The 27,567-nt window shown below is 44.1% G+C and overlaps 1 protein-coding gene across 1 annotated transcript in view; it reads left to right on the top strand.

Annotated features, from left to right (window-relative positions):
- Positions 1-18,170, top strand: part of c1ql3a (complement component 1, q subcomponent-like 3a) — a 31,704-nt gene extending 13,534 nt beyond the window's left edge. Inside the window, exon 2 of the mRNA XM_041968219.1 lies at positions 17,909-18,170. Within this exon, the coding sequence (XP_041824153.1) occupies positions 17,909-18,088 (180 nt within the window). The 3' untranslated portion in view covers positions 18,089-18,170. The remainder of the gene's footprint in view (positions 1-17,908) is intronic.
- The last annotated feature ends 9,397 nt before the right edge of the window (positions 18,171-27,567 follow it).

Below are 27,567 nucleotides of genomic sequence, written 5' to 3'. Positions count from 1 at the left end.
GCCATGGTCCTCAGTCAACTCAGGTCAGAGAGGTGCTGCCACCTGCAGAGGAGTTGAAGTTGTCCTGGGTTGTTCATGACAAGGGCAGGAAGAAGTAGGAGACAGGGGAACTGGTGCAGTGATGAGGACTTCGTAGTAGTGTCCTGGAAAGAAAAGGCTGAGTTGGAAGGCAAAGATGTTGATTTTCTAGGAGTTTTACACCTCCAACCTTCACATGTGGTCATGAGCTGTGGGTAGACACTGAAATAATGAGGACAACATTTAGAAATGAGCTACTAAGGGGTGGCTGGCGGGACGTTTAGGACAGGTCGAAGAGACAAGTCATCCAGTTACTGCTGCTCCTTATAAAACATAAACCAGGAGAGGTGGTTTGGGAATCTGACCAGAGACCTTCCAGATGCCTCTCAGAGGAGGTGTTTCAGACATGCCTCACCAGGAGGCATATCCACGACCCGGTGGCTGGCTTGGGAATGCCTTGGTCTGGGATCTTTGCTTTGTTCCTGCAGCCCAGTCGTAGACAAGGTTCAGAAAATTGATATACAGGTGAGAGAGTCCTCTTGAGATGGAAACAGGACTGTATGCGTTATAATTAGACTTTCACGGGTTGCTTTCCACACATTATGAATCGTGCTGTCAGAGCTTTAACTCATCTATAAAACCTGAGGAAACTAAAACAAAGATATTGTCACATTCAGGAGTTAAAGGTTCTTGCTTCTTCATAGCTGTTACCTGTTACTGATTTCTTTATGTTCAAAGTGGACATGAAACACTTGTGGTTAGGACCAACCCTGAATAACTCCTGCCAGGGACTCTATGAGACATAGGGCACTACTGGGGCACAGGCCCCCCATTCAGATCAGTTGTTTTTATGAAGACCTGAGTAGAACGTTATGCTCTACCTGCTTCCCTTTGTTAAGTCGACTGGCACTACTCCTTCTAAATAACTGCTCCGAATATTATAAATATGTTAAAAAAATAAACTATTAAAAAAAATTAGGGCTGTCATATGACAAAATTTTATTCAGATTAGTCACAGCTTACAAATTAATTAATCATTATTATTCATGATTAGTCACCATTTGCAGCTCTGCCTGAAATCGGCCCGTTTTTACCATGTTAAAGCAACAGAAGAGCCGAAACTCATGTGGGTTTTTCTTCCATATTTTACATTCGATGATCACTTTAGTTGCAATAATCAGAATCATAATAATAATTAATAATCAATATTACATAAAACCAGGACCTTAAAAGATATCTGTTTTCTGTGCCAACCTTTTCCTGATCAGTGCACCTATCTGGCCCCCCATCTAAACTTTTCTAGACCCGCCCCTGCATAGCTGAAGTATGGATGTGTGCATGGCTGTTTGCTGACTAGTAGATTTTACAGCTGGGTCACTAATAAACTTCAGTAATACTGAAAAGTTATATGATTACCAACCGGATAGGGAGGAGAGGAGGAGGCTGCCGCAGACAAAGAGACAAAAAGAACAGCGACGTTTGTACAAACTACATGAAAGGTTTTTTTTTAAAAATGCAGGTGTTGAACCTTCTCACCAGGAAAAGCTGTGACGCCCTCAAATCCATCCACAGAGCCAACCATCTTTTTCCATTTTGACTTTAGACACCTCCATGTCTCGCCGTCCTTAATGACGGATGCTGTGCATACATTAAATGCCTTTAAGATTTTAACAGAATTAATTACATAAATTATATACCACTGTTAACGCGTTATTTTTGACAGCCTTAAAAATATTGTCTTCCTTTCTGTGTTGTCAACCAAATCAAAATAGCAATCTCATCATGTGTATAAATTAATATGGATTGAAGTTAGAAAACTTTGAATGGTTGTAACTGCAGTTAGACGATGTCATTTTGAAATCACCTGAATTTGTAGGTTCACCTTAAAAAACCAGCAGAATAAAAGTTAAACATTCAGACTTCACCCATCTTTATTTACATCAGCAGGAAGAGATCACCATTGGGTTGCTACGATTTGAGCTGCTGTCTGTCGCCAGATAAGGATCAGCAGGTAAAGAATAAAGTCCGGTGTTCCCGTCCCATCACAGGAACATTTAATCAGAAACTCTGCGAAAGAACAGAAGACTGAAACTAGCAGATCTACACCAGATAAATTTGCATCCCTTCATCTGCGTTGGTGGGCGTGGTTTTCAATGCCTGCAAGGCGAGGCCCCGCCTACCTGCATCTGGAGGGAGGGGCCATGAGGTTTTTTTTTTTTTTTTTTTTTTTTTTCTTTTTTTTTAACTTGTCTTGTCCAGCATCGTTGCAAACAGAATGATTGTCTGGCTGCTGTCTGGTGCTGGGCAATTTTACTCTATCAAGCAGGGATTTATACTACATGTATAAAGTCCCTCTTGATGACATGAAAAACTTTATTAAATCAGACTCTTAATGCTGGACTCGACCGGAGGGGACAGAGAGAGAGAGAGATAGAAAAGAAAGTAGAGAGAAGAGGGAGGGGAGAGAGAGGGACAGAAAGGGTGTGGGGAGTGCGGGTGGGGACTTAAAACATTATACAGAAAACCATGTAATCCATACTACTTGCAACATATATAGCTAAGATCATCCTGGCCAGTAGGTCATTACACAACTAGTTGATAATAGTAACAATAATAATAATCACAATACTAGTAATAATAATAATAGTAGTAGTAATAATAATAAGAGTAAGAGTAATAATAATAATAATAAGAACAGAAATAATAAAAAAAAAAAGAAAAAAAAATATGATAATAGATATAAGTGAAACTGCTGTATTCAAGAACACGCGCAGAGAAACCTGTGTGGATATGCTGGAGAACTCGGCCACATGGCGACGCAAAGACTGTGTGGAGACGTTCAGGAAGGAGTGACCATGCAGAGTGATCATGCAGATGCCACCTCACTTGAACAGAGGCCAGAGTCAGGCCAGCGGTCCCGAGACCCAGGCCACCAGCCCCCCCGTAGGCTACAGATCCCGACTGGTCCACAGAGACGACCACTCGCCCGCCCAGGAAGGCAGCAGCAGGAGACCCCAGCAGGAGCCGCCCCGCGGACACAGGGCACCGGCCCCGGCAGGCCGAGGCCAGCAGTCCCCGACCCCCCCGGGCACCGGCCGCCCGGGACAGACGGGGCAGAGGGCCCGGGCCCAGGAGCGCAGGGACACCCCCCACCCCCACAGGCCAAGGGCCAGCACGCCACCCGGGGGGACCCGGCCCGCCCAGACGGCCACCGCCAGAGGCCAGCCCCACACCCCAGCGCCCAGCCGCACACCCCGAGAACCAGTCCTGCCCCCCCCCCCCCAGACCAACACACACAAACACACACACTCTCCTTCCACTCCTCCATTCATCCTCCCACACATACACCATCCAACCCTTACATACTCTGTCCTCCCACACACACACACCATCCTTCCACCATCCATCCTTCCACACACACACCATCCTTCCACCATCCATCCTCCCACACACTCACCATCCTTCCACCATACACTCTCCCACACCTACCCCATCCTCCCACACACACATCATCCCTCCACCACTCATCCTCCCACACATACACCATCCTCCACCTTCACACCTCCCACACACACACACACACACCATCCTTCCACTACCCATCCTCCCACACATACATCATTCTCCTACACATACACCGTCCTCCCTCTCCTACACCAAACATCCACCTTCACGTACCCCATCCTCCCACACACACACACACCACCCCTCCATCACCCACTCTCCCAAACATACACCACTCCCCCACACACACACCATCCTCCCTCCCATACACCATCCATCCTCCTGCACACACACCATTCTTCCACCATCCATCCTCCCACACACTCCCCCTCCCTGCACCATACATTCTCCCACACATACCCCATCCTCCCCCACATACATCATCCCTCCACCATTCATCCTCCCACACCCACACCACCCCCCCCTCCCACACACCACACATCCACCTCCACACACCCCACCCTCCCACACACACACACCATCCCTCCACCACCCATCCCCCCACACACACACCACTCTCTTCCCCCCCCCACATACACACACACACACAAACAAACACCATCCCCCCACCACCATCCTCCCGCCACCCCACGCCGCGGGGGGACAGCCCCAGCCAGGAGGCGAGGAGACACGAGCCAGGCCCCCACCCCCCCCACCCCGCCCCAGTCCCCCACTCCCCACCCCCAAAACAGCACCTTCCCCCCAGGGCCAGCAGCCAAACCCCCCGGGACAGCCCGCCCACGCCCCGGGCCAACGCGACAGGCCACCCGGCCCGCCCCGCCCCCGGGCCATCCATGGAGACAGGGGCGCTTGAAGACCCCATCGCCCCTCCCTCCCCCACTAGTGAGGGAATATATTATGTGCTGTTTGCAATTAAAAAAAGAGGGTTAAAATTGGGGGGCAGTAACTGCATTGAGGAGGGGGTGGGGCCACCTGAGCAGTCCCACCCACCTGACCTCGCATGTTCCACCCCCCAAAACGTGTTTGTATGTTGCAAATGTTATTTGTGCTCAGTGACTAAGTGGAATTAAAAGCTGGGAGGCATGCTGCCGCTCGGCGAAGCAACGGGGCCACTATGATGACCCCCCCTGCCCCGCCCAGCGCAACAAGCACACCCCCCACGGCCCTACCTGTGTATGTAGTGAAGAGTGGGGAGGGGAGGGGTCAGGAGATGTAGGTCCAGAGGGGGGTAAGCCTCCCCCCTGGAAGACGACCCGCCAGTGGCTTAGGGCGCCCCCGTCCCCCGCCGGCCCCGAAGGGCGTCACAGGCCCAGAGCAGGCACCCCAACCCAGGCACGCCACGAACCCCCCCAGGGGCCAGCCACCAGCCCAAGGGGCCACTTTCCTCTTTCTGAGTGGGAGGGGGGCTAGGCGAAGGAAGGGAACCCCAGGCCCCCGCCCCCAACACCCAGCCAGGGCGCCCCCCAGAGGACACGTCCTAACCCCCTGCAAACGCACACACTCCCTTTTTTTTTTTTTTTTTTTTTCTCCCCAGCCACTCACACACACTCTCACACACCTCTATATACCAACACCTCAATACGTGCACATACCTCCACACACACACGTCACGCACATACCTATAAACACACACACCGGTGCCCACATACACACACACTCTCATACCCCTCCATACACATACACCACTACACACACACTCACATACATACCTGCATATACACACAAGCACCTCCATACATACTCACGCCTCCACCCACTCCTTCACTCCTCCACACACACCTCGACCTCCACGTGCGCACACTCATATATACATACCTTCACACACACCCACATCCCACATAGACCTCCACACACACACCCGCACACTACTCACACACACACATACACGCACACACCCAGACCTTCATACACCCCCACACACACATACGGCACACACGTCCCTCTACACCCACCCACACACCAGCATACCCACAGACACACACACACACACACCCACACACAAACACACCCCCACCCAGGTTCCGGGGCTGCGACCAAGCACCAGGGCACGGACCAACCCCCGGCACGGCACATCCGGACGGGCCCAGCCCCCCCCAGCAGCGGCAGACCCCCCACCCCCAGGAGCGGGGGGAGACCCGACGCCCCAGAGCCCGGGGCCCCCACCCGGCCCACCCCGGGCCCGACCGGCCACCCGGCCAGGGGCCGACGGACACCGACCCAGGCACCCCGGCAGCCACCCCCCACCGCCACGAGGCAGCCCCACCCCGGGGCCCACCCAATGCCGCCCGCCCAGACCGGAACCCCCAGCCGACCCAGCAGCGGAGCAGCCTAGATCCCCACCCAGGAGACAACCGGAGACCTGAAGCCACCAGGGACCCCCCACCCACATCCGCCCCCATCCCAGCGAAGCCGCAATCCTCCACCTACATTAAGTGATGTAGCCAGTCACAGGGGACCAGAGGGAATGAAAGTCATCTGACTGGTTCCTGGAGGAGGCAGACATTGTCTCAATGCTGATGTGATCTAACAGGAGATTTCTAAACTGCTGGATAGACAAATTATTCTTATCTTTCCAGTTCACAAGAATAGTTTTCTTTGCGATGCATAAGACTGCGAGGACCAAGTTTATGGAGTGTATTCCTATGTTGGTGTCACCCAGGTCGCCCAGTAGGCAAAGTGTGGGGTTTGCAGGAAAACTAGTTTTAAACCATTTTGAGAGATCTTCACACACCTTAATCCAGAACCTTTGGACAGGTGTGCAGGACCACAGCGCATGGATGTAGCTATCAGAGGTGTTCTCAGAGCAGTGTGGGCAGATATCTGATGGTGAAAGGCCCATCCTGAACATCCTGTGTCCTGTATAATGAGTTCTATGGAGAATTTTGAATTGTATTAGTTGTATATTTGAATTCTGAGTCATTTTAAACGTGTTTAAACATATTTGTGACCATCTTTTCTGATCAAAGTTATTAGATAAATCATCTTCCCATTTTGAAGTCGGGAGAGATATCCTGTCTTCTAGCTTTGCAAGTAATCTATATATTTTTGATAATAATTTTGGAGTATTATGATTCAGGAATTCTGCTATTCTGACAGGAAGCTGCAAGTCTAACTGTACAGTATACTTCTTACATATAATTGATTTTAGTTGGTGGTACTCTAAGAATTTATTGCTGTTGATTCCATACTGTGAGACAATTGTGTTGAAAGATACAAAGTTTCCATTTTCTATTATCTGTCCTAACTGTTGTATTCCTTTAGTCTTCCATTGAGTGAAGTTTATCATCTTTTTGTTCTGCAGGATGTCAGGGTTGTTCCAGATGGGTGTAAGTCTACATGGAAAGAGGGAAGATCTGGTTATCTTACAGAATTCCCACCAAGCCATTAAGGAAAAACGGATGTTAAGGCTTTTAAAGCACTTATATGGTTTAATGGTTGAGCTGATGAACGGCAGGTCAGAGATGATTAAGTCCTCACACAAAGCCTGCTCCACATCTAGCCACGGCTCATCCAGATAACTGGGTTTGAGCCACTTGGAGATGTACTGCAGCCTGTTAGCTATAAAGTAGTTATTAAAGTTTGGTAGGTCCAGTCCTCCTCTATGAGGTTTTTAAAATCTTCTCATGACGTAGATAACCTCTCTCTGTCACAAAAAACATAACCTGGATTTTCCCGTAGACGGCGTTATGAGCCAGTTTTTACCCACAAAATCCCTTTTTTTTAATTATAAAAATACAAATTTTATCAACAGTTTATGTGGTTTTCATCACACTTAAATAAAACTGTGTTGATTACAGCTAAAAAACACACATTTCTGGGTGCACTACTCCTTTAAAGGGACATTGTGTTGATTATGACCTCCACTAATGATCTGACACATTCTCGTGAGCCAAGAATTTTAGAATTGTTCATACATATGACGGGTAAGCCGGTAGGGCAGCGCCATGACGGTCTGCCATCTTGAAACTATGGCAGCTGGCAAGGGACAAATAGCACCACCTACACGTTTACCCTCGAGCCAGCACACAGTGAGACAAAGGAAGAGAAGATAAACAGGAGGCTTACTAGTCAATAAATCTGACTCAGATGTACAAACAGTAGGTCAGATAATAATCAGACAGTCTTATTCATCATTCACTATGGTCTTAAAGTTTGAATTTTCTCCTCCTCTGTTTCATTTGACCAATTTTAGCCCTCTGTAAAATGATGGTAGATAGTCGGTGGAAACGTTATGGTTATTGAGGTCTTCTTAATCCTGAAAGTACAAGTAATCTATCGATAATAAATATGTCACTGGAATCCAGGTTCTACGTGAATCCAAACCTGATGCTGTGATCAGGAGATCTGAAAGCTAAAAGGCTGCGGAGATTCCTGCAGGTCTTTTCGACTTGGACATGTCACAGTAACAGAAAAGATCTGCAGCTGTTAGTTTGTGTCCATATTATCTTTGAAGAATCAGGATCTAGAAGGTCTGATTGTGTCCTGGGGACTGATCTGGATCCTGGAGCTGCTGGGCATGATGGAGGATTCTTCGCATCCTGTGTGTTCAGTCAGAGGCTTCTTCAGGTCTCTGGAACACAGGAGGACAACCGCCATACTACAAATTTTACCTTCAAGAGATTTTTTATGTTTCTCTAAGTCTTGCCATGTGTTGGCTTTGCGGTCAGTCATTTAGATAATGAAATCTCGTGTTACTGGAAGAATAATGGGAGCTTTCACTGAGGCTGCCAGTCCAATCTTAGTTTGACTCATCGCAAAGTCCAGTTTTAAATTTTACTATATTTTAACACACCTGACGGAAATGAACGGCTCATTAACAGGCCTACAAGGAACTTGATGAGCAGTTCAATTAATCTGAATCAGGTGTGCTGGAAGCATCTAAAACAAGCAGGGCAGGGGTCCCAGAGGAGAGGACCAGGGGTCCCAGAGGACCAGGATTAAGAAACGCTGCTCTGAGGCTCATCAGAGAAGTGAACTCTCTGCCTGTAAAACAGCTCCCAGCTCTGCTTTTCCCCGTTTAGGGTGTTATTACGTGTTTGCTTTGTATTTCCTGGCCGTGTTAAAGTGGTCACAGCTGCTGTTGTCTTGTGTCTATGCTTCCTTTTTGACTGGCTCCACTCAAAGAAATGATTTGTTGAATGAACTTAAAAAATCATGGAAATAATTTCCATACAGTTAAATTACCATTTGTTTTACTCTTTTTTTCAACATTAAACAATTTGTTTGGGTCAACCTGATTTATTTGAAACTGTTCAACTTATTTTTTTCCTTTTAGTTTAAATAATTTAACATCACTTTGATTTAAACTAGAAGTTTGGGTTAATTCAACATGAATTGAATGGGCAAAATTAACTAAAGGGTATTTAAAGAAGTTAAAAAGACATATCTGTGCAGAATCAGACTAAACCACGAGAATAAGTCTGATTAACCCTGATTTATTTGGTTGCCCTAAACCAAGGATATTTGGTTTAAAGATCTAAGATGCTTATTGTTGAAAATAAATTAATTAATTATATGTGATTCCATGATTTCCATGATTTCTTTAAGTTCACTCATCAAAATCAAAACAAAACTTTTAATTTGTGGTAGGAATAAAAACAATTTTTATATGTTTAGACCTATTTGAGCAAAAAAAAAAAAAAAATAGTTTAACATGTTGACACTGGCCTTAAAAAAGCTGCATAATTACCTTATAAAGACGTTTAACACAAACCTGCAGCGCGCCATTCTGTTTGTTTAGCGCAAATTTCTAGTGCTTACTTTACAAAACTAATAAACACAGGTCCAACAAAGACAAAAAACCTTCAAACAAACAATACTCGTAATGGAAGTCCCAGTTGTCCAGACAGGATGGCTGTGGGTCTCCACCGGACCTGGGTCCACCGAACCTGGGTCCACTGTCCTGCAGAGATGTAGGTTTGGGTGTTTGACCCCTAATACATCATGAACCGGATCTGAGAGGATCTGCTGTATACAGTTTTTATGTATTGATATGTGCATGATGATCCAGTGTCAGGTTTTATTTATTTACGTTTAAACAGTTAACTGTCATTTTATTTTTTTATGTTAACATTTTATGGGTTTTACAAGATAAATGTAGACATACAGTAATGACATATGCATACGCTTACATACAGGGACAGTACCTACATACACATGCACATGTCAACCGGTATGAACACCCCAAGACGACAACAACTATACCAAATCAGGAGAGTCGGTTGGGCAACCAGAAAGAGCTAAGGGGAGAGTAACACAGAGAAAGGGGGGAAAGGAGAAGAAAAAAACGTTATTAAATGATTGACACTGGTGAGGGCTGTTATGTTACAGATTAGGGCTGGGCTGGCCTACAACTGACATCCCGATATTTTGGTTTGCCATATCCCGATACACGATATATATCGCCATGATTAGAAATCTCCTGTAAAACTCTGTAAATGATGAATTCAACAGAATCAGCATAAAAAGACACCTGTAGGATTTAAATGGACTAAATTTAACTTCATTGTGATTTTTCTCTTTCAACAAACTTTTTATATTGAACCAGGACACTTGATAAAAACAGTTCCATCTGATCCAGGAATAAGGCGAACCACCTTACAAACTGGCCAGAGTGCTCTGGGTAACTGTCAAGTATCAAAAGCATCGGCTCCAGCTGCAGGTTGTCTGTCTTGAGTGTCCACTTCTGGCGAGACTGGAAACTGGGAAGGTAGTTTTTCACAAAGTGATTCCAAAACTGTTCTGCTATTACCTGGCTGTGCCTCCTGTGTTGTCGGGTCAATAGGTCAGACTCGGGATAGATCACCTGAGAGAGTGCAGAGTCCCGCCGCCCCATCAAGAGGTAATTTGGAGTTACTGGGTCCAAATCTGCCACATCTGATGACACATAGCCAAGTGGTTTTGAGCTTAATATCCCTTCTATCTTGATCAACACAGTCCTCAGAACCTCTTCTGTGACAGTCTGTGCTCCAAGAGATACTCTGAGTGCTGACTTGATTGATCTTATTTCCTGTTCCCATACTCCTCCGAAGTGCGGTGTTCCGGGTCGGTTGAAACTGAACTTCATTTGTTGTTTTGCCAACTGTTCTTGCAAGGTGGGGCACATCTCTCTGAAAGCATCCCTCAACTCCCGTTCACCTCCCTTAAAATTTGTTCCACAATCTGATGACAATTCTGAAGGATTTCCTTTTTGTGAGACCAAGCGTCTGAGTGCCATTAGAAAGGAATCAGTGCTGATTGTGGTGAGGACGTCAATGTGAACTGCCCGTGTCGTGAGACATTTGAAAAGAATACCCCATCTTTTCTCATTTCGTCTTCCAATTTTCACCAGAAATGGACCAAAACAATCTACTCCACAAGAAAAGAACGGAGGTTTGAATACCTGCAGCCTAGCAGGAGGAAGATCTGCCATCTGTGGAAGCACAGGTTTTGCGCACCATCTCTCACAGTTTTTTACATTTTCTTTGAAGTCGTTTGACTGCTTCTCTTCCCTTGATGACTCAGTAGTGTCTGCGAAACTCAGCAAACACTCTTTCTTGACAAGGATGCTGCAGTTTCGCGTCAAAGCCCTTGATGATCAGTTTGGTAACAGGATGGTTGCAATCTAAAACAATAGGGTGCTTTTCCCGTGCATTAAAATAGTCACTGTGACGGAGACGTCCACCAACTCTTATAATGTTCGTGTCTCTGTCATATTCAGGTGCTAGTTTCACACGTCTGCTTGAGGGTGGTACAGTCTTTCCAGACCGTAGTAGGTGGAGTTCCTCAGGAAAGCAGTCCTTCTGTGTTTGCTGCAGTATTGTCAACTCTGCTGCTTTATAGTGATCAGCTGAAATGGAGAGTGTAGGGTCAACTGCCCCATGGTTTGCTGCTGCTGTGAGCTCAATAAGTTGCTGAAAGGAGTGGGCCACCTCTGCCTGTGGCACAGAAATCACAATTTGTATTGTTACTAGAGCTGCAACTAATGACTATTCTGATGGTCGATTAGTCACCGACTATCAAAACTACTAGTCGACCAATCGGATTATGTATCTCATGATTATTATAAATGGATCTTATTTCACTTTCAGCTTTGAAATTTTGCATAAGGTTGTTAAGTCTGACGTTCCTCCTCTTTAAATGTTCGAGCATTACAGACGTACTTCCGTGGTACACAAGGTCCGCTTTACAAATCTCACATTTATTTTAATTATTTTGTAAGTTTAATGTGAAGTTATCCCAGACTTTTAACGTTTTCTGCCGCCGTTTTCTTCCCTAGTCTGCCACTACGATTTTTCCCCTGGCGTACTTCACTGCGCATGTACAACTCTCAGCAGAGATTAAAAAAGAAGACGATGTCTCACTCTGTATTCCCCCCCCCCCCCCCTTGCATTGTGCAACTCTCAGCAGAGATAGGATTAGAAGACGATGTCTCACTCAGTAGTTTTTTTTTTTTTTTTTTTTTTTGCCGACAATAGTCGACGGCTAAAGTTGTTGTCGACTTTTGTCGACAATGTCGACTAATCGTTGCAGCCCTAATTGTTACTCCACAGAAAGCTACTCCTTTGAGCTCACTGTCATTTGTGTCAATTGACTCAGGAAAAGTGAGCCAGCTTGCCTTTGAGAGCAATAAGAAAGGTGGTCCTGAACTCCACCTGTTTTCTCCACCTGCAGAGACTTTCCTCTGGTTATATCATCTGCAGGGTTGTTTGCTGAGTCCACATATCGCCATGACATGTTGCTGGTAAGTTCCTGGATCTCAGTCACTCTGGTTCCGACAAAAACTTTAAATCTGCATGAATCTGATTGGATCCACTTCAGTATAGTTATAGAGTCACTCCAAAGCACAGTTTGTTTAATGGCTTTGGTTAATTCAGATATTAGCAGTTTTGCCAGTTGAGCCTCAGTTAGTGCAGCACACAGTTCAAGTCTGGGAATAGACAGTTGTCGTTTGGGAGCTACTCTTGACCTTGCTATAATGAAAGCTGTCTCCACATTCTCATGAGTATTCTCTGTGCAGAGATATGCAACCGAGCCGTAGGCTTGTTCAGATGCATCGCAGAAGATGTGAATTTCTCTGCTACTGTCTTCAGTATCCATCTCACTGCTACCATAGCATCGTGGTATGGCTACAAGGGACAGATATTCTAGTTCTCCTTCCCACCTATTCCATGCTTGAAGGAGGTCATCAGGCAGGTGAGGGTCATCCCACTCTCTACATTTTTCCCACAGATGTCTCACTATGATCTTGGCTCTTGTGGTGAGTGGGATTATGAAGCCAATAGGGTCACACTGTTTTGCTAGGACTCTAGATGTAAAGCATTGTGGGTTTATTTGGCACAGAATGGTATCTGTAACCTAGCTCGTCTTTCTTACAATGCCAACGGAGCCCAAGTGCCATTTCCTGCTCTTGTAGATGGTTCTGTGCTAGCCACTGTTCATTGTTGCCACTCTTGGCTTCTTCTGGCAAATGTGCTATAACATCAGGCACATTGCTTGCCCACTGCCTAAGCTCAAACCCACCTGAGCTGAGAAGTGAGTGAAGTCTGTCCACTAGCTCGATGGCCTCCTTTACTGAGTTCAAGCTGTACAGGCAGTTATCCACATAAAAGTTGTTCTCTACAACACCCCTTGCCTCTTCTGCAGGGTTGGTGTTTTCCTTGGTGTGCCGCTGTAGCGCATAGACAGCACAGCATGGGCTGCAAGCAGTGTCAAATGGTAGAACTTGCCATTCAAGTACATCAGAGGAATGCTTCATTTGAACATCTCTCCACATGAACCTCAGGAGTGGCCTGTCATCAGGGAGCAGGCGGACCTGATGAAACATACCTTTTAAATCGCTTGAGATGGCAATACTGTGCTGTCTGAAGCGCAGCAATACTCCTAAACGTGTGGGTCCAAGATGAGGTTCAGGTAGGAGGTGATCATTCAAGCTCTGTCCCTGATATGTAAATGAGCAATTAAACACAATCCTGTGTTTCCATTGTCTCACAGCCTCGGGTTCAAGCTTGGTGACATAGCCTGTACTTTCCAGTTTTGATATTTCCCCCTTCCACTTTCTTAGCGTCCTTTATCAGCCTTTTCTCTGTATTTCTTAAGAGACCCAAAACAGCTCCTTTGGGGGCATGAAGAGTGGGCATATCACAGGTACGTAAAAGAGGAGTTGCATACCTCTTTACTCCAGCTATGTTCACTCTATATGTTTTGTTTTCCAGCAGATGGATAGCATGTTGATCTTTTTTAGATCTGGTAACAGCTTTCTCATTACGAAATGGAAACACATCCAGTTGGTCCTTAGCAAGTCAGACTCTGGAGACTTTGTGGAGGTGGATAAACATTGCACCTGAGTGGGTAGCTGATCCTTTACTGCACTCATAGGACCCTGTAATGTCCATCCCAATCTGGTCTTTATAGCATCTGGTTCTCCGGGAGGTCCGAATCGCACAGGTTCGATGGGGGTGATTGTGGATAGTCCGATCCTATCAGTAGAAGTGGCTTTACACTGTCGAATGTATTAAGGGGGAGGTTTCGCAGATGAAGGTATTTTCTTTGTAATGTCACAACAGGGTGTGAATGTTCTGCTAAGCCTAAGTGTTCTGCAGTAAAGGCTCCCTTTAATTCATAGGTTTTGTGAGGTTGTGAGGCTGAGGTTATAGTGAATGACACTGACTGACCTTGAATTACTCTAATGTCTTGTCTAACTGTTTTCAGTGCCAAATTCTCAGGTTCGCCACAGAGTTTAAGTTGTTTGGCTGCAGCAGGTAGGAGAAGGGTCCTTTCTGATCCATCATCCAGAATGGCGAATGTCTCCATCTTGTATTTGCCATTATTCAAAATGACCTTATTGAGCTTAAGGAGGACTCAACTAGAAGAAGTTGGTCTGTTGACATACAGGACTTCACCTGATGAGCTAGAAGGGCTAACATCTTTAGCTGGTCTAGCATTCAGATCATGGAGAGCTTCCACATGTTTGCCACTGCATGCTTTGCATTTGCCTTTTCAACTTACACTGTGCAGCTTGGTGGTTTCTTCCACATCTCCAGCATTTCCTGTTATTACGAATCCATGCTTCTTTTTGCTCTTTGGTGAGGTTACTGAAGTTAGTGCACTGATTCAGGTGGTGTTGGTTGTTGTTGCAGTAAGGACAGTATATTTTGTTTTTCTGGACCACTGGGACCAGTGTTAAGCAGAACAGTAGAGGACTTTGGGTTTGTACGTTTATCTTGATAACACTCTCTATCATCAGCATCAGTGGGTAAAAGATTGTCCAAAGCCAACTTTAGTCTGGAGAATTCTCTGAGATCATCTCACACAAAGGGGGGAATTGTAGGTTTAGGCCCTCTGTACATCTTCTCTTGATTTTCAGCAAAATCACCAAAATATTGTCTTCAATCCTGAGAATAAGGAATCTCACCAGGATCAAAGGAGTGATGCTTTACACTGTGGTGAGCTGGATTATGAGTGTCACTAGTGGGCTGATATTGCTCTGGTTGACTGAGGCTCTGATGATACAGTGGTTCTTTACTTGGCAGGCTCAAAGATACCGGTCTTTGACTAACATACTGAGTGCTGTCATGCTTGCTCTCTTCATGACTATGGTGAGGTACGAAGAATGAATGTGACTGGTTTGGAATCAGTGAAGGTTCTGAACATGGGATGTGTTCTGCCTTCTCCTCTTCTTCATCTTTCTGATTCCATTCAAACTGAGATATCATGTCTGACTCAGGGTCTGATGGATGCAGGGAGGTGGCTGCATTCATGGCATTATGTGGTTCCCTGTGGGTATCATTGGAGGATGGTTGCTGTTCTTGGAGTTGGGCAGGAGGAGCTTGCTGTAATTGACTTATTACTTTTGTGAGCCGCAACATGTTCTCATGCAGCTGCTTATTCTCCTGTCTTATCTCCCTTATTGCGGCAAGGACAGCGTCATCTTGTGCTTGGTTAATATGAACTGCAGTCATTCTGTCACCTGCAAAACCATGTGTGGGGAGGGGTGTCATCCTGGCAGGTCCCTCATAATGTTGTGGACGCTGGCTTAGAGAAGGGTAATACCCATCTGTGTTAATAGGGCTACTCATACTGAGTTCTCTATATCTGACAGCTTCTTGGCGTTCACAGTGAGCTGATGCTCTGTGCTGACTTGCATAGTCCACATTGAAATCCTCAAAGTAAAATGGTACACACATCTATCTAGGGCCTTTTCAACATTATTTTTATGTTCTGTAATTAATTAATATCTGATATCTTTTTTCATTCAATTATTTTATATTTAAATATTATTCTATTTTTTTAAGTTATTTTAATTTTGCCAGCACTTTTGCCAGCAGAGTGCAGATGGAGAAAAAACAAATCTACAGGTTCATTATGACATGTATAATGAGAAACTTCACTCACAATTTACACCTGAGGAATGCAGGAAGTCCTATTTCTCTGACATTATTAGCAGAAACTGTCATGAAGCTCGGGTCTTATTCGCTATTGTTGACAGATTAACAAACCCTCCTGTGTCAATAGCACCTGAACTTTATTCCACCGAGGCTGCAATGAGTTTGCCAAATTCTTTACAGAAAAATCCAGAATATCAGACAAGCAGTTCATTCATCAACAGCAGGTTCAACAGACATACTGTGTCCATTGAAAACCAGTTTAAGCACCATGACACAGTTTAATCCCATTAACAGCAAAGATCTGGGCGACATCTTACATCAGCTGAAGTCCTCCTCTTGCTGCTTGGACATCCTGCACACAGGTTTCTTCAAAAAGGTCTCAAAGACTCTGGTCCAGATTGTGAATGTATCTTTAATTTCAGGCATCTTGCAGAACTTCTAAAAACAGCTGTAATCAAACCTCTGCTAAAAAGGGACAATCAAGACACAAATGAGCAATTACAGGCTGATCTCAAATCTTCCTTGTATGATCATCGAAAAAGCCGTTTTTCATCAACTAAATGACTTTTTAACACAAACAACTGCTACGATGTCTTCCAGTCAGGTTTTAGTGGCACCACAGCACTGAGATGCTCTGACCAAAGTCTTTAATGACATATGTTTGAATACAGATGATGGAAAAATGTAAATATTACTCCCGACTGGAGGACTGGATGGGCCTTTCTACTACTACTGTGGTTTAAATCTTATTTAGAAAACAGGAAGTACTTTGTGTCAATAGGTAACTTTACATCTGAGCAGAAAAAAATTACATGTGGGGTTCCCCAAGGTTCCATCCTGGGGCCTCTTCTGTTTAACATCTACACGCTCCCACTGGCACAGGTCATGAGGAAAAACAACATTAGTTACCATAGCTACGCCGATAACACACTGATATATATTTCAATGTCACCAGGAGACCGAGGCCTCGTACAGGCTCATGGTAAATGCATTGAGGAGATTAATGACTGGATGTGTCTGAAATTTCTTCAGTTAAACAAAAACTAAACTGAGGTGATTGTCTTTGAAGTCAAAGAGAAAGGATTTAAGGTCACCATAGAGCTTCAGTCTATACACCTAAAAACCACCAACCAGACCAGAAATCTGGGTCTAGTGATGGACTCAGACCTTAACTTTGAGAAACGCATGAAGGGAACCACAAAATCAGTCTACTATCAGCTTAAGAACATATCAAGAGTAAAAGATGTGATGTATCAGCAGGACCTGGAAAAACTAGTCCAGCTTCCATCTTTAGTCGGCTTGATTATTGTAACAGTGTTTTTACAGGTTCTACCTAAAACATCAGTCAGATCACCTGCAGCTGATCCAGAACTCTGCTGCTCCAGTCCTCACTAAGACCAAGAAAGTGGACCACATCAGTCCAGCTCTGAGGTCTTTACACTGGCTGCCGGTCCGTCAGAGGATGGACTTTAAAGTTCTGCTGCTGGTCTAGAAAGCTCTGAATGGTTTAGGACCAAAATACATCAGAGACCTCTTGACCCAGTATGAACCTACCAGAACCCTCAGGTCATCTGGATCCAGTTTCTTATCAGTTCCCAGAGTCAGAACCAGACATGGAGAAGCTGCATTCAGCTTCTATGCTCCACATGTCTGGAACAAACTCCCAGAAAGCCTCAGATCAGCTGAAACACAGTTTATTTAGATCCAGGTTAAAGATCCACCTGTTCTCTGCTGCATGGAACTAGTTTTATTTAGAGTCTTTAAATTGGTGTAGGTGATCCATGCAGATCTGGAAAGATGTTTCTGTCCTCCTCCAGTGACCTGTCAATCACCTGAGGTGTCCAGTCAGATGGCCCATCTTCTAGCTCCGCCCCTGAGGGAAACTTAACAGACAGAAAACAGAAAAATGAAAGGACGTATTGTGTAAAAGAGAAAGTGCAGCAGTGGGTGATAATGGTTAGAGAATCTCACGAATAAACAGTCCTGGAATAGACAGAGAGCAGAAATACTTTTTGTGATGATGTAAATCCAGCAGTGTGTTTGTTTCCATCTCCCTGCAGGTGCGGGCCAGTGCCATTGCCCAAGATGCAGACCAGAACTATGACTATGCCAGTAACAGCGCCGTGCTGCATCTGGAACCAGGAGATGAGGTCTACATTAAGCTAGATGGTGGCAAAGCTCATGGAGGAAACAACAACAAGTACAGCACCTTCTCTGGATTCATCATCTACGCTGATTAAACCGTCCACCACCCGGTTTCCGGCCATCTGATTCAGTCCCTTCAAGGAGAGTCTCTTAGACATGTCTGGACTAACTCATAAAAGCGTGCATATTAGCTTATTTTCTATATTATTGTTATTAAGACAGCATTATGAGGGCAGTAACATGGTGAGCTATTAACAAACAGTATTTTTAATAATGAAATAAAATAAGAGGGTATCAAACTGAAACAGAGTCCAGTCTGCAGATGGAGGCATTTTAAACATTTATGGAGTTTCTATCTTAAACCTTAATCACTAAATGAGTGTGAGGTTCAGTGCAGATAAAACATGAGCTCATAAACTGGAAACTCCACACAAATGGAGAACATGTTGAATCAAATCTGAACAAACAAGTTTAAAGGACACCCAACACTGATGGAGGCATTCAGGGAAGTTCTAATGTCAAAGTAAATGTTCATGTGCAAACTACACAAAGTAAATAAAATAGTCCCCTTCATTTCTTTACCGGTAAATAAGCTCCACCTGATGCAAACACCTGTTTAAATCAAACCTGCTTCTCATGCCAAACCTCTAATTACACAGTTGATTTAAGCTCAAGTTCTACTTTTTATTTCTACATAGAAACCCTTCCTAAGCTTTTACATAAACTCAGTTTATCTTTACTTATATTTCAATCATTGGAGATCGTGATGAGTTCAGGTACGTGGCAGAAATACGCTGCTTTGCAGGAGAAGACTCTTATGACAATGTAAAAACAATCCAAAAACCCTCTTTGGGCCCAAACAAATAATCTAGCCTGTTTTTCAAAATGGCTTCCTGAAATTTTTTTTCTCTCCATGATAGTAATTCCTTTGTGCCTCTAAAAGGCTTAAATGTAAATTTGTGGATCTGGTAATATGCAGGTCACCCTGCAGATCACCCTCACCCTTACATGAAAAAGACCAGCACCAGTCATCTCCAAGTGCTGGAACACAAAGAGCTGTGAAAGCATCCAAAACTCCACCTGGTGCTTATTGTACAAGGATTAGTTGATTAGCTGGTAGAAAGGAACGAAACAGAAGTCTTCACAGTACGTTCCATCTCACTTCACCTCCTTCTCTTGTTCTCGGCTGCTTGGGTCTGTTTCCTCTTGACAGCAGAGAGAAATTTACGAACTGACCGAAAGACACACAAACACACCGAAAACAGACAAGGAGAGCAGCGACACAACAGTAGAGACCCCCTTTCTGAGTAAAAATCTTTCCATTCTTAGCACAGAGATAACAGCAAATAATTCCAGCTCTGCTAAGATTGGTTCTTCAGGTTGCTACAACTCAGTGGTATCAGACTGGACACGCTCAGTCAGGAATGTTTATTTATATTTTACATGTTAACAAGGCTGAAATATTCTGTTTGGTCAAATCATTAAGGCAAGAAGGCAAGCGAACAGGAAATGCGTTTTGACCGGTTTCCTGTGAAAACAGCAGCGAGCAGCCTGGATTCCGTCCATTTGGGCAACGTTGCCCAGGAAGGTTACGCTGTGCTGACTTATAGGCTCGACACACGGGGCGACCAATGCCAGGCGAAACTCAACGCCACCCGGGTGATGGGCTCGGCACACAGGGTGATCAATGCCAGGCGAAACTCATCGCCACCCGGGTGATGGGCTCGGCACACAGGGTGATCAATGCCAGGCGAAACTCAACGCCACCCGGGTGATGGGCTCGGCACACAGGGTGATCAATGCCAGGCGAAACTCAACGCCACCCGGGTGATGGGCTCGGCACACAGGGTGATCAATGCCAGGCGAAACTCATCGCCACCCGGGTGATGGGCTCGGCACACAGGGTGATCAATGCCAGGCGAAACTCAACGCCACCCGGGTGATGGGCTCGGCACACAGGGTGATCAATGCCAGGCGAAACTCAACGCCACCCGGGTGATGGGCTCGGCACACAGGGTGATCAATGCCAGGCGAAACTCAACGCCACCCGGGTGATGGGCTCGGCACACGGGGCGACCAATGACAGGCGAAACTCAACGCCACCCGGGTGAAACCCATGCTCCAAACAGCAGCGATGGTGGCAGCGTCGTGCTCTCATTGGTTATGATACTGGAGGGAATTTTGAGATTTTCAAAGCAGTCCTTGACAAACGAGACATGAAGAAGCAAAAGATTTAGCTCAAACTGACAGAAATCTTGATGTTGACTCTACTGTTCAAAAGAGAACGACAACCTGGGTTCATCCTATTTTACAGACAACGAAACAGTGTGGAGAATATCCTGATCCAGATAAATCAGGACCTCCGTTCGGAGAAAGTCACCCTGGCTCCACGCGACTGCCTTTTTATTTATATTTCTACAATCTCTGTGGGAACTCTGGGAAGTCAGACACAGCTAGAATGATCTGATCCTCCATGTTGGACATGTTTGCAGACTGTGCGGTCTAGCCTGCTCTAAGCTCATTGGTCAGTCAATGAACCCCTCACTGGCTGGTTGTAGTACCAGGCGACAGAAACAAAAATGGAACATTTTTCTATTTTCTTGTGTCGGGTCACAAGCCCCAGTGTGCACGTCTACGTGAATGAGCCCAATGTTTCACATGCACGAATGTCGCCTGTGGCTTGGCTGGAGGATGGCAGCGATCTTGGCCTCCGGTGTGTCGAGCCCTTTAGTCCATGTAGCATGTAGCATGTAGCAGAACCTTTCTCTTCTCTGTCCTGTCTTTAGTGACATCACACGGAGAAAGTCGGCACTGCCAGGCAAATGTTGTCCGGCCGATCGCACGAAGTCGCTGTTGCTTCTTCACGGGAAACGTCCCTGTTCGTCGGCCTTCTTGCCTCAATGGTTTGAACAGTCGAATACAGAAAACTTTCCGGAATCTCTCTGATTTACTCGGGAAGATCCGCTGCATATTTCAAATGACGGCTTAGCTTCCTAACTGGCAGAAGCAGGAACAAACATGCAGGAAAAGACGAACATCATCCACCACTTAAACTTTATGTCCTCCAGGTTGTTCATGTGTTCTGCTGGAGCGTGGTCAGGATGTAAACAACCGCCATGAAGACCACAGCTGATCCATGTCTACATGGGTTTACTCTTGCTGATGTGTTAAAGAAATAAACTTGAAACTTCCTAAAAGTCCATTTCCAGAAAAGTTGGAAGAAAAGCTTCATTCTGTAGTTTGTAAGTTAGAACTTTGGTTCTTCAGCATCTACAACAATGGACATTTCAGGGAGTCTGAGTGGATCTGGCAGAGTAAAGGTCCGAGTGTGGCGTCAGACACAGAGTTGTGTCTACTGAAGTCCAGATATGTCTTTTATTGAAAGTGTATGCCACATTAATGAAACGGGAACCACATGACAAGCATGGACATTGGCCAGCTGAAATCTTTTAAGACTACAGTTATGTTAACATTTACCTGCTGCTCTTCATGTTTTTCTCTGTTTGTGTTCCTGTAGGTGCTCCTGATGAGTGTCTGCTTTGTTTCCTCACAGAGGCTCTAGGATGTTTAATGTTTAGTTTTTTTTGTTTTGTTTTTGGTGTTGTTGTTTTCTATCTTTGTCTCTTTCTCTTGTGTCCATCCCCCTTTCTTTCATTTCATCCGTCATGTTCAGAATTAACCATTTAGGTGCTGGAGTCTGGAGTTTCCATGTCAAACTGTAAATGAGAAAAATGTTAAATATGAACCAGCATTAAGATGGCAGGAAAATTACGCTTATTTCATTTGGTGGCATCACAGGTTGGCAGCCTGATAGATTCGATAACTATGACTTGACCAATATAATATATATACAGACACTTCCTCCCACCATCTAATGCATGTTAGATAAACTGGTCTCTCTAAATTCTCTCTAGGAGTGAGTGTGAGTGGTTGTTTGTCTTCCTGTGTTGGTCCTTTTTCCGTTAAATAAAGGTTCAGATGAAGACATTTTGTTGTATGTCAGAAAAACGTCCAACTTTTCTGGAAATGAGGTCCTTGATTCTGCTGTGGTTTGGTAAGCGCTGTGGCACGTTAGCATGTCTGTTTTCTTTCAGGTAGACAACCAAAGACAAGCAGGACAACAGTAACAGCAGCTGCTACATTATGTCAGAGTTAAATTAAATAAACAGTATTTTCTGGATGTGGGATGTTTTAGTTGGTTGTTTTGTTCTTTCGTAAAGTCTCAGTTTTTTTTTTAAGTTGCATCTTCTTCAGTGAAGTTTGAATGTAATATGAGATGAACTTTGTGAAAGTTTCCAGCCTGTAACATCTGTAATCCCATTATTATTAATACTACAGCTGTACTGTACTTTTGAGCAGCATGTACCACATACAACCACCAGTATTCAAAGGTCTCAGTTAACCCTGTTGTTTGTAGATTCATTTTAAAGTATTTATTCTTATATGACTGAAAAGCGCTGTATGCGCGCGTGTGTGTGTGTGTGTGTGTGTGTGTGTGTGTGAGCGGGTGAACGTGAACGCTGTAAAGTGCTTTGTATAATCTAGACAAGGTTAAAGATGCGCTCCATAAGCGTGGTATAAAGTTTTAATGGATATATTTCTGTTTTTCTTGCATATTTACTGTGTGTTTGCTGCAGTGTGAAGTTGAACCACTATGCAGAGGTTAGGGAATAATCAATAGGATAGTCTAAAATGGATTTTAACATACTGTAGTAATACAATTGCTATTCTTTTTAATGTTATATTTTTTGCCTATCTGATGTAAAAAAGGAAAAGTAAATGATTTTAAAGACTCAACTATTCCTTCAATAATTCCTGTCTCCAAGTTATAGCCTGACCAATGTATTGATGTGAGAGGAATATGTATGGTAGATACAGTGTGTGCAATATTATAACATCTTTCCAGTCTTCCTGTCTTACAGCTGTCCTCTGTGTACCTCAGACATGTCTCTATTAAATGGACAAAAATAACGTTTTGTCTGTCTCTTAATCTGAGGAAATTTGAACCAATATAAACGCAGTTAATTGGTTCAGACATATAGACCACACCTCCTCATCTGATCACCTGGTGAGCTTCTACCTGCTTAATTCATCTCATTCTCTCAACCCCACCCTCTCTATCCCACTCCTCATTCATCTTACATCCATTCAGCTGTACTTACCCTCCCATATTCATTCCTACTCTCCTCTCAAGCCTCTCTCTCCTCATTCATTTATCGATTCATCCTTATATTTCCCTCACCAATCCTTCCATCCTCATATATATATATATATATATATATATATATATATATATATATAAAATAATAAAAATATATATTATAAAATATAATATATATAAAATAAGTTTAAAAAATAAAATAAATAAAAAAATGTAAAATAAATTAATATATATATATATATATATATATATATATATATATATATATATATAAAATAAAAAAAATAAATAAATAATAAAAAAACGGCCAGTCAGTTTTCTTTAAAAACAACAACAGCCGGTTGTTATATATACTATTATTGTAAGCTTTCAGTTGAAAACCTTTATTCATACATAGTGGAATGTGCCCAATGATGAATAGAAATCAGAATCATGAACCCATGAAGGTCTGGATTCAGACTCAGGATAAAACATCAGATCACAGTCTGACCCAACTTCTGTGGAAATTCCTTCAGACCAATCAGCGTTTCTGACCCTGGTGATGACCACGCCATCCTCACCAGATAAAACCTGTTCTAGTTTTTCAACGTGGTCCATCAGGATCTCAGTCCCACATTCTGGAGAAATCCTCTTCTTCCCTCTTTCCCCTCCTGAGCCATCATGGAAATGATGTGATGAATATTCATTATAGACGTTCACCTGACCTATTACAGTGGGCGGGGCAAGGCGTTCCCTCATGTGCATCAACTTTAGAGTTGATTCTGCTTTACACACGGAAACACGCGTGAGATGTGCGTGCGCATGCTTTTAGAAATCTGCATTTCCTTTGTTCCCTGCGTACGCCACCTGTGGTCTGCTTTGCTACGCTCAGGTTTATAAATGAGGCCAGCAGGAGTTGTCCCGCTTCTCCGTGGGCCGGTCCGGGCCTGCCAGGGTGCATTTGTGATGGAGGGAGAAGAGAAAACATGAGCAGCAGCTGGTAAGTAAAAATCTGGTGGTTGCTGCCTTGTGTTCACAAAATGAATACTAAAGGCTTTTTCTAATTTAAACTGAGGCCCACATTTGAAAAATGAAGAAATTGTTATCATCTGATCCAGTAAACAAAACTAAACTCAGCTATTTTAAACTCATATTCCTTCTCAGGCAGCTCTGATCATGCACACGATGATTTTTCCCCACTTTTCTGGCTGTATGACAGTTTTGGCTCAAACGTTGTGGCTCAAACCTGCAACCAGGAACATCTCATGTCTGTACAATCAAGCCTTGAAAATAACGGAGAAAAAACATCACTGTCATGTACTAAAAAGGTAGAATTTCCTTCATTTTGACAGCTTCATTAGCCTATGATTGTCAAATTTCTAATCTAGCCCCAAAACGTCTTTCCAGGCACATACAGCAAGTCAGGGCATGGCAGGAGTAACCATGGAGAACGGGATCTGTAAAATACCACATCCTAGATCCATGCGTGGACAGTCTGATGTCAACACGATGACATCTGAATACCAGATATATTTACAAGAAAGCTTAAAGAAGAGCAAAACTATTCACATTAAGTCTTTGTGTCCTGATAGAAGTCACCTCAGATCACTGGTCCTACCCCAGCAACCAGCAGGTAAGAGGCAGGTACGCCCTGGACAGGTCACCATCACAGGGCCAACAAGGAAGAGACAAACAACCATTCACACACTCCTAGGGAGAATTTAGAGTGGCAAATTACCCTAACATGGATGTCTTTGGAGGGTGGGAGGAAGCCGGAGTATCTGGAGAGAAGCCACACATACACGGCCACCGTCCTCCAGGTTCAACCCCCCAGCCGAGGCTGGAGCCAGCGACCTTGCTGTGAGGCCGTGGTGCTAATCACCAACCTGGAGCCAAATTCAAAATAGATACTCAAATAACTAGAAACTGAAAAAAGTCACAATAAATAAAAAAGAAGAAACGCTAAATTATAATTTAGTAAAACAAGACGTTGCTTTTGAATTGTGGTTGAAAAGAAAAGTGAAAAACAAACAGGAGCACTTTGCTGATGAGCAGTGGGCCAAAATACCTGTCGACAGGTGCAGAAGTCTGATTGAGAGTTCCAGAAAACACTTGATTGCAGTAACTGCCTGAAAGGGTTGTTCAACAAAATATTAGTTTATGGCTCCCACCATGTGTTCTAGCTAGTAAACACAGCTAGTTGTGTTTACTAGCTAGAACTACTTTACTCCTTCTCACTTGTTAGTCATCCAGAGAGCATCACCCTCTCTGTTAGTCATGTTATCATTATTATCCAGCTTGTTTGGATCCTTCCCATGCGAGCATGTACGTAACATTATCTTTCTATCATTTACTTTCTTTGTACCACAACTTTACTTTAACATGAGATTCCTAAACCTGTTTTATCACAGCTGGTGTTGTCATTCTTTTTTGTCTAAAAACTCCTAATATTTATGTTTCCATCACACTTTGCTGTGCTCCTCTTGCTTTCCGGCTCCCTCTCATCAGTGCAGCTGCTTTCACCTGCTGACATCATCTGCTTTCCATCTCCAATTAAGCGAGTATAAAGACAGGCTGTTTCACTCATTCTCTTGGCACAAATGACCCCACTCTCCCTATATACCACTATGCCTAAAACTGACAGACTGATGTAAAGTAAAAAGCTTTTTAACATCTCTGCCTTTGAGTTTGCTCTCACCTGATGATGTTACTGTTGTGAGGGAGTCGGTTAGTAGCGGTCGGGTGTTGCCTGCCTTCGCAGAGAGAAATTAGGCTAAATGGCTAAATAAATGAAGAGGAGCAGGAGCTCTGACAGATCATTCTCATTCCCTGGGCTTCTCCTTTGCCTTGCTTCCTTTCTCATTGCCTCCACTTTCCCTCTCTTACCTCATCTTCTTTCACATAATGCTCTTCAGCTCCTGCTCTCCAGGCCAGCCTCCCGTTTACACCTCACTGCCTCCTGCTCGGTGCTGCTGTTCCTCACTTCGGCCTAACCGTCTACAGACTACTCCTTATTCAGTGGATATCTGGCCCTTCTCCTACGTGGCTCTTTGCTAATTAAATGTGCTGTACTCTGTCAGGAGAATGTCACAAATGATTTTTCATGTGGAAAGTCGGTTAATTCTCAGAAACTCAGTCCCATCTTGCTTCCCAGTCAAACTCATACACCTACACAGATTTATAGGTGAACACTAATATGTTTGTCTAAGAAGAGACTTGCTTACTCTGCTCAGCAAAGCCTGCATTGCTAACAATTCTGACCCTGCTGACACCATGTTTCATGATCTTGAAGAAAGGATTTGCCTCCGGGTACAGTCTTTGTCGATACACTACTTCAGGAACAAGCTAATAGAAACTTTTAGTTCATCCAGTGAGACTTTGATGAACTACAAATATACGTCACATTAACATAAGATAAGACACAGAAAACCATCTAATTATTACATGCACATCAAAAACCTCACCAGTATCGGATTTCCACAGTTGTCAGATTACTCATGTAGACAGAATAATCCGATAAGATTCATCAGATAACGCGGTTATCTGATTAACACACATAGATTATCTTCCTACATGTAGACCCATTTATCTGATTTATCTAGCGTTTTTAAATCTGATGAGCACAAAATAAGTTTTTAATGTCTTCTGTTAGAAAAACATCACACAGTGGAGGACAGAAGGAAAACAGGCTGGGATGCAGCAGCCCGTGTTACCAGCTGCTCAGTAAGGAAAGCAGCTATTGGCCACCCTAAAAGTTGCTAGACAACACTAAATGATGTCATTGTTGTGATACCACAAAGCAAGCATTCATTTGTGGGCACCTGCTTTGATCCTGGAGGACCTGGATGATCTGGGATCAGAGAGTTTTCCATCCAGAATCTGGAATCTTCTCAAACAAAGAAAAGTTTTCCTCCAAGAGAGCCACTTGTTTAGCCTCCCTGCTAACCTTTCCAAATGAGATGAGATAGATGAAGATGGCGCCGAGGATGGCTGCTGCATCTCAAGCTCTCTCCCCACCGTTATTTATTCTTATTTATTGTTCTTATTATTTATTCTTTTCTCATATGCAACCTGCTACAGTAAGCCCTATCATACAATATGACAGAGATAATTACTATGCATCAGGACGGTGGTGGAAAAAACTTTTTATCTGCACCACCACCACCACCAGCTCACAATAGGGAATCTCCATGGTGGCGGTGGAGGAAAAGAGGGTCACGAGCTGGAGTCCTGGTCCGGCTGAGGAAACGGGGGAGTCGGCCTCCTCTACCGAGTATTCTTCTGCTAAATGTTCAGTCATTGGACAACAAGCTGGATGAACGTCGGAGCAGGATGGCGTTTCAGAGATTAACACCTGCAACGTTTTTGCTTTAACGGAAACTTGACTCGACCCCTCGATCCCGGACTACAACATTGTTCCTGAGGACTCTCTGT

The sequence above is a fragment of the Melanotaenia boesemani genome, chromosome 18 (genome assembly GCF_017639745.1).
Source record: "Melanotaenia boesemani isolate fMelBoe1 chromosome 18, fMelBoe1.pri, whole genome shotgun sequence".
Taxonomy (NCBI): Eukaryota; Metazoa; Chordata; class Actinopteri; order Atheriniformes; family Melanotaeniidae; genus Melanotaenia; species Melanotaenia boesemani.
This window is presented reverse-complemented; position numbering and strand designations above follow the sequence as displayed.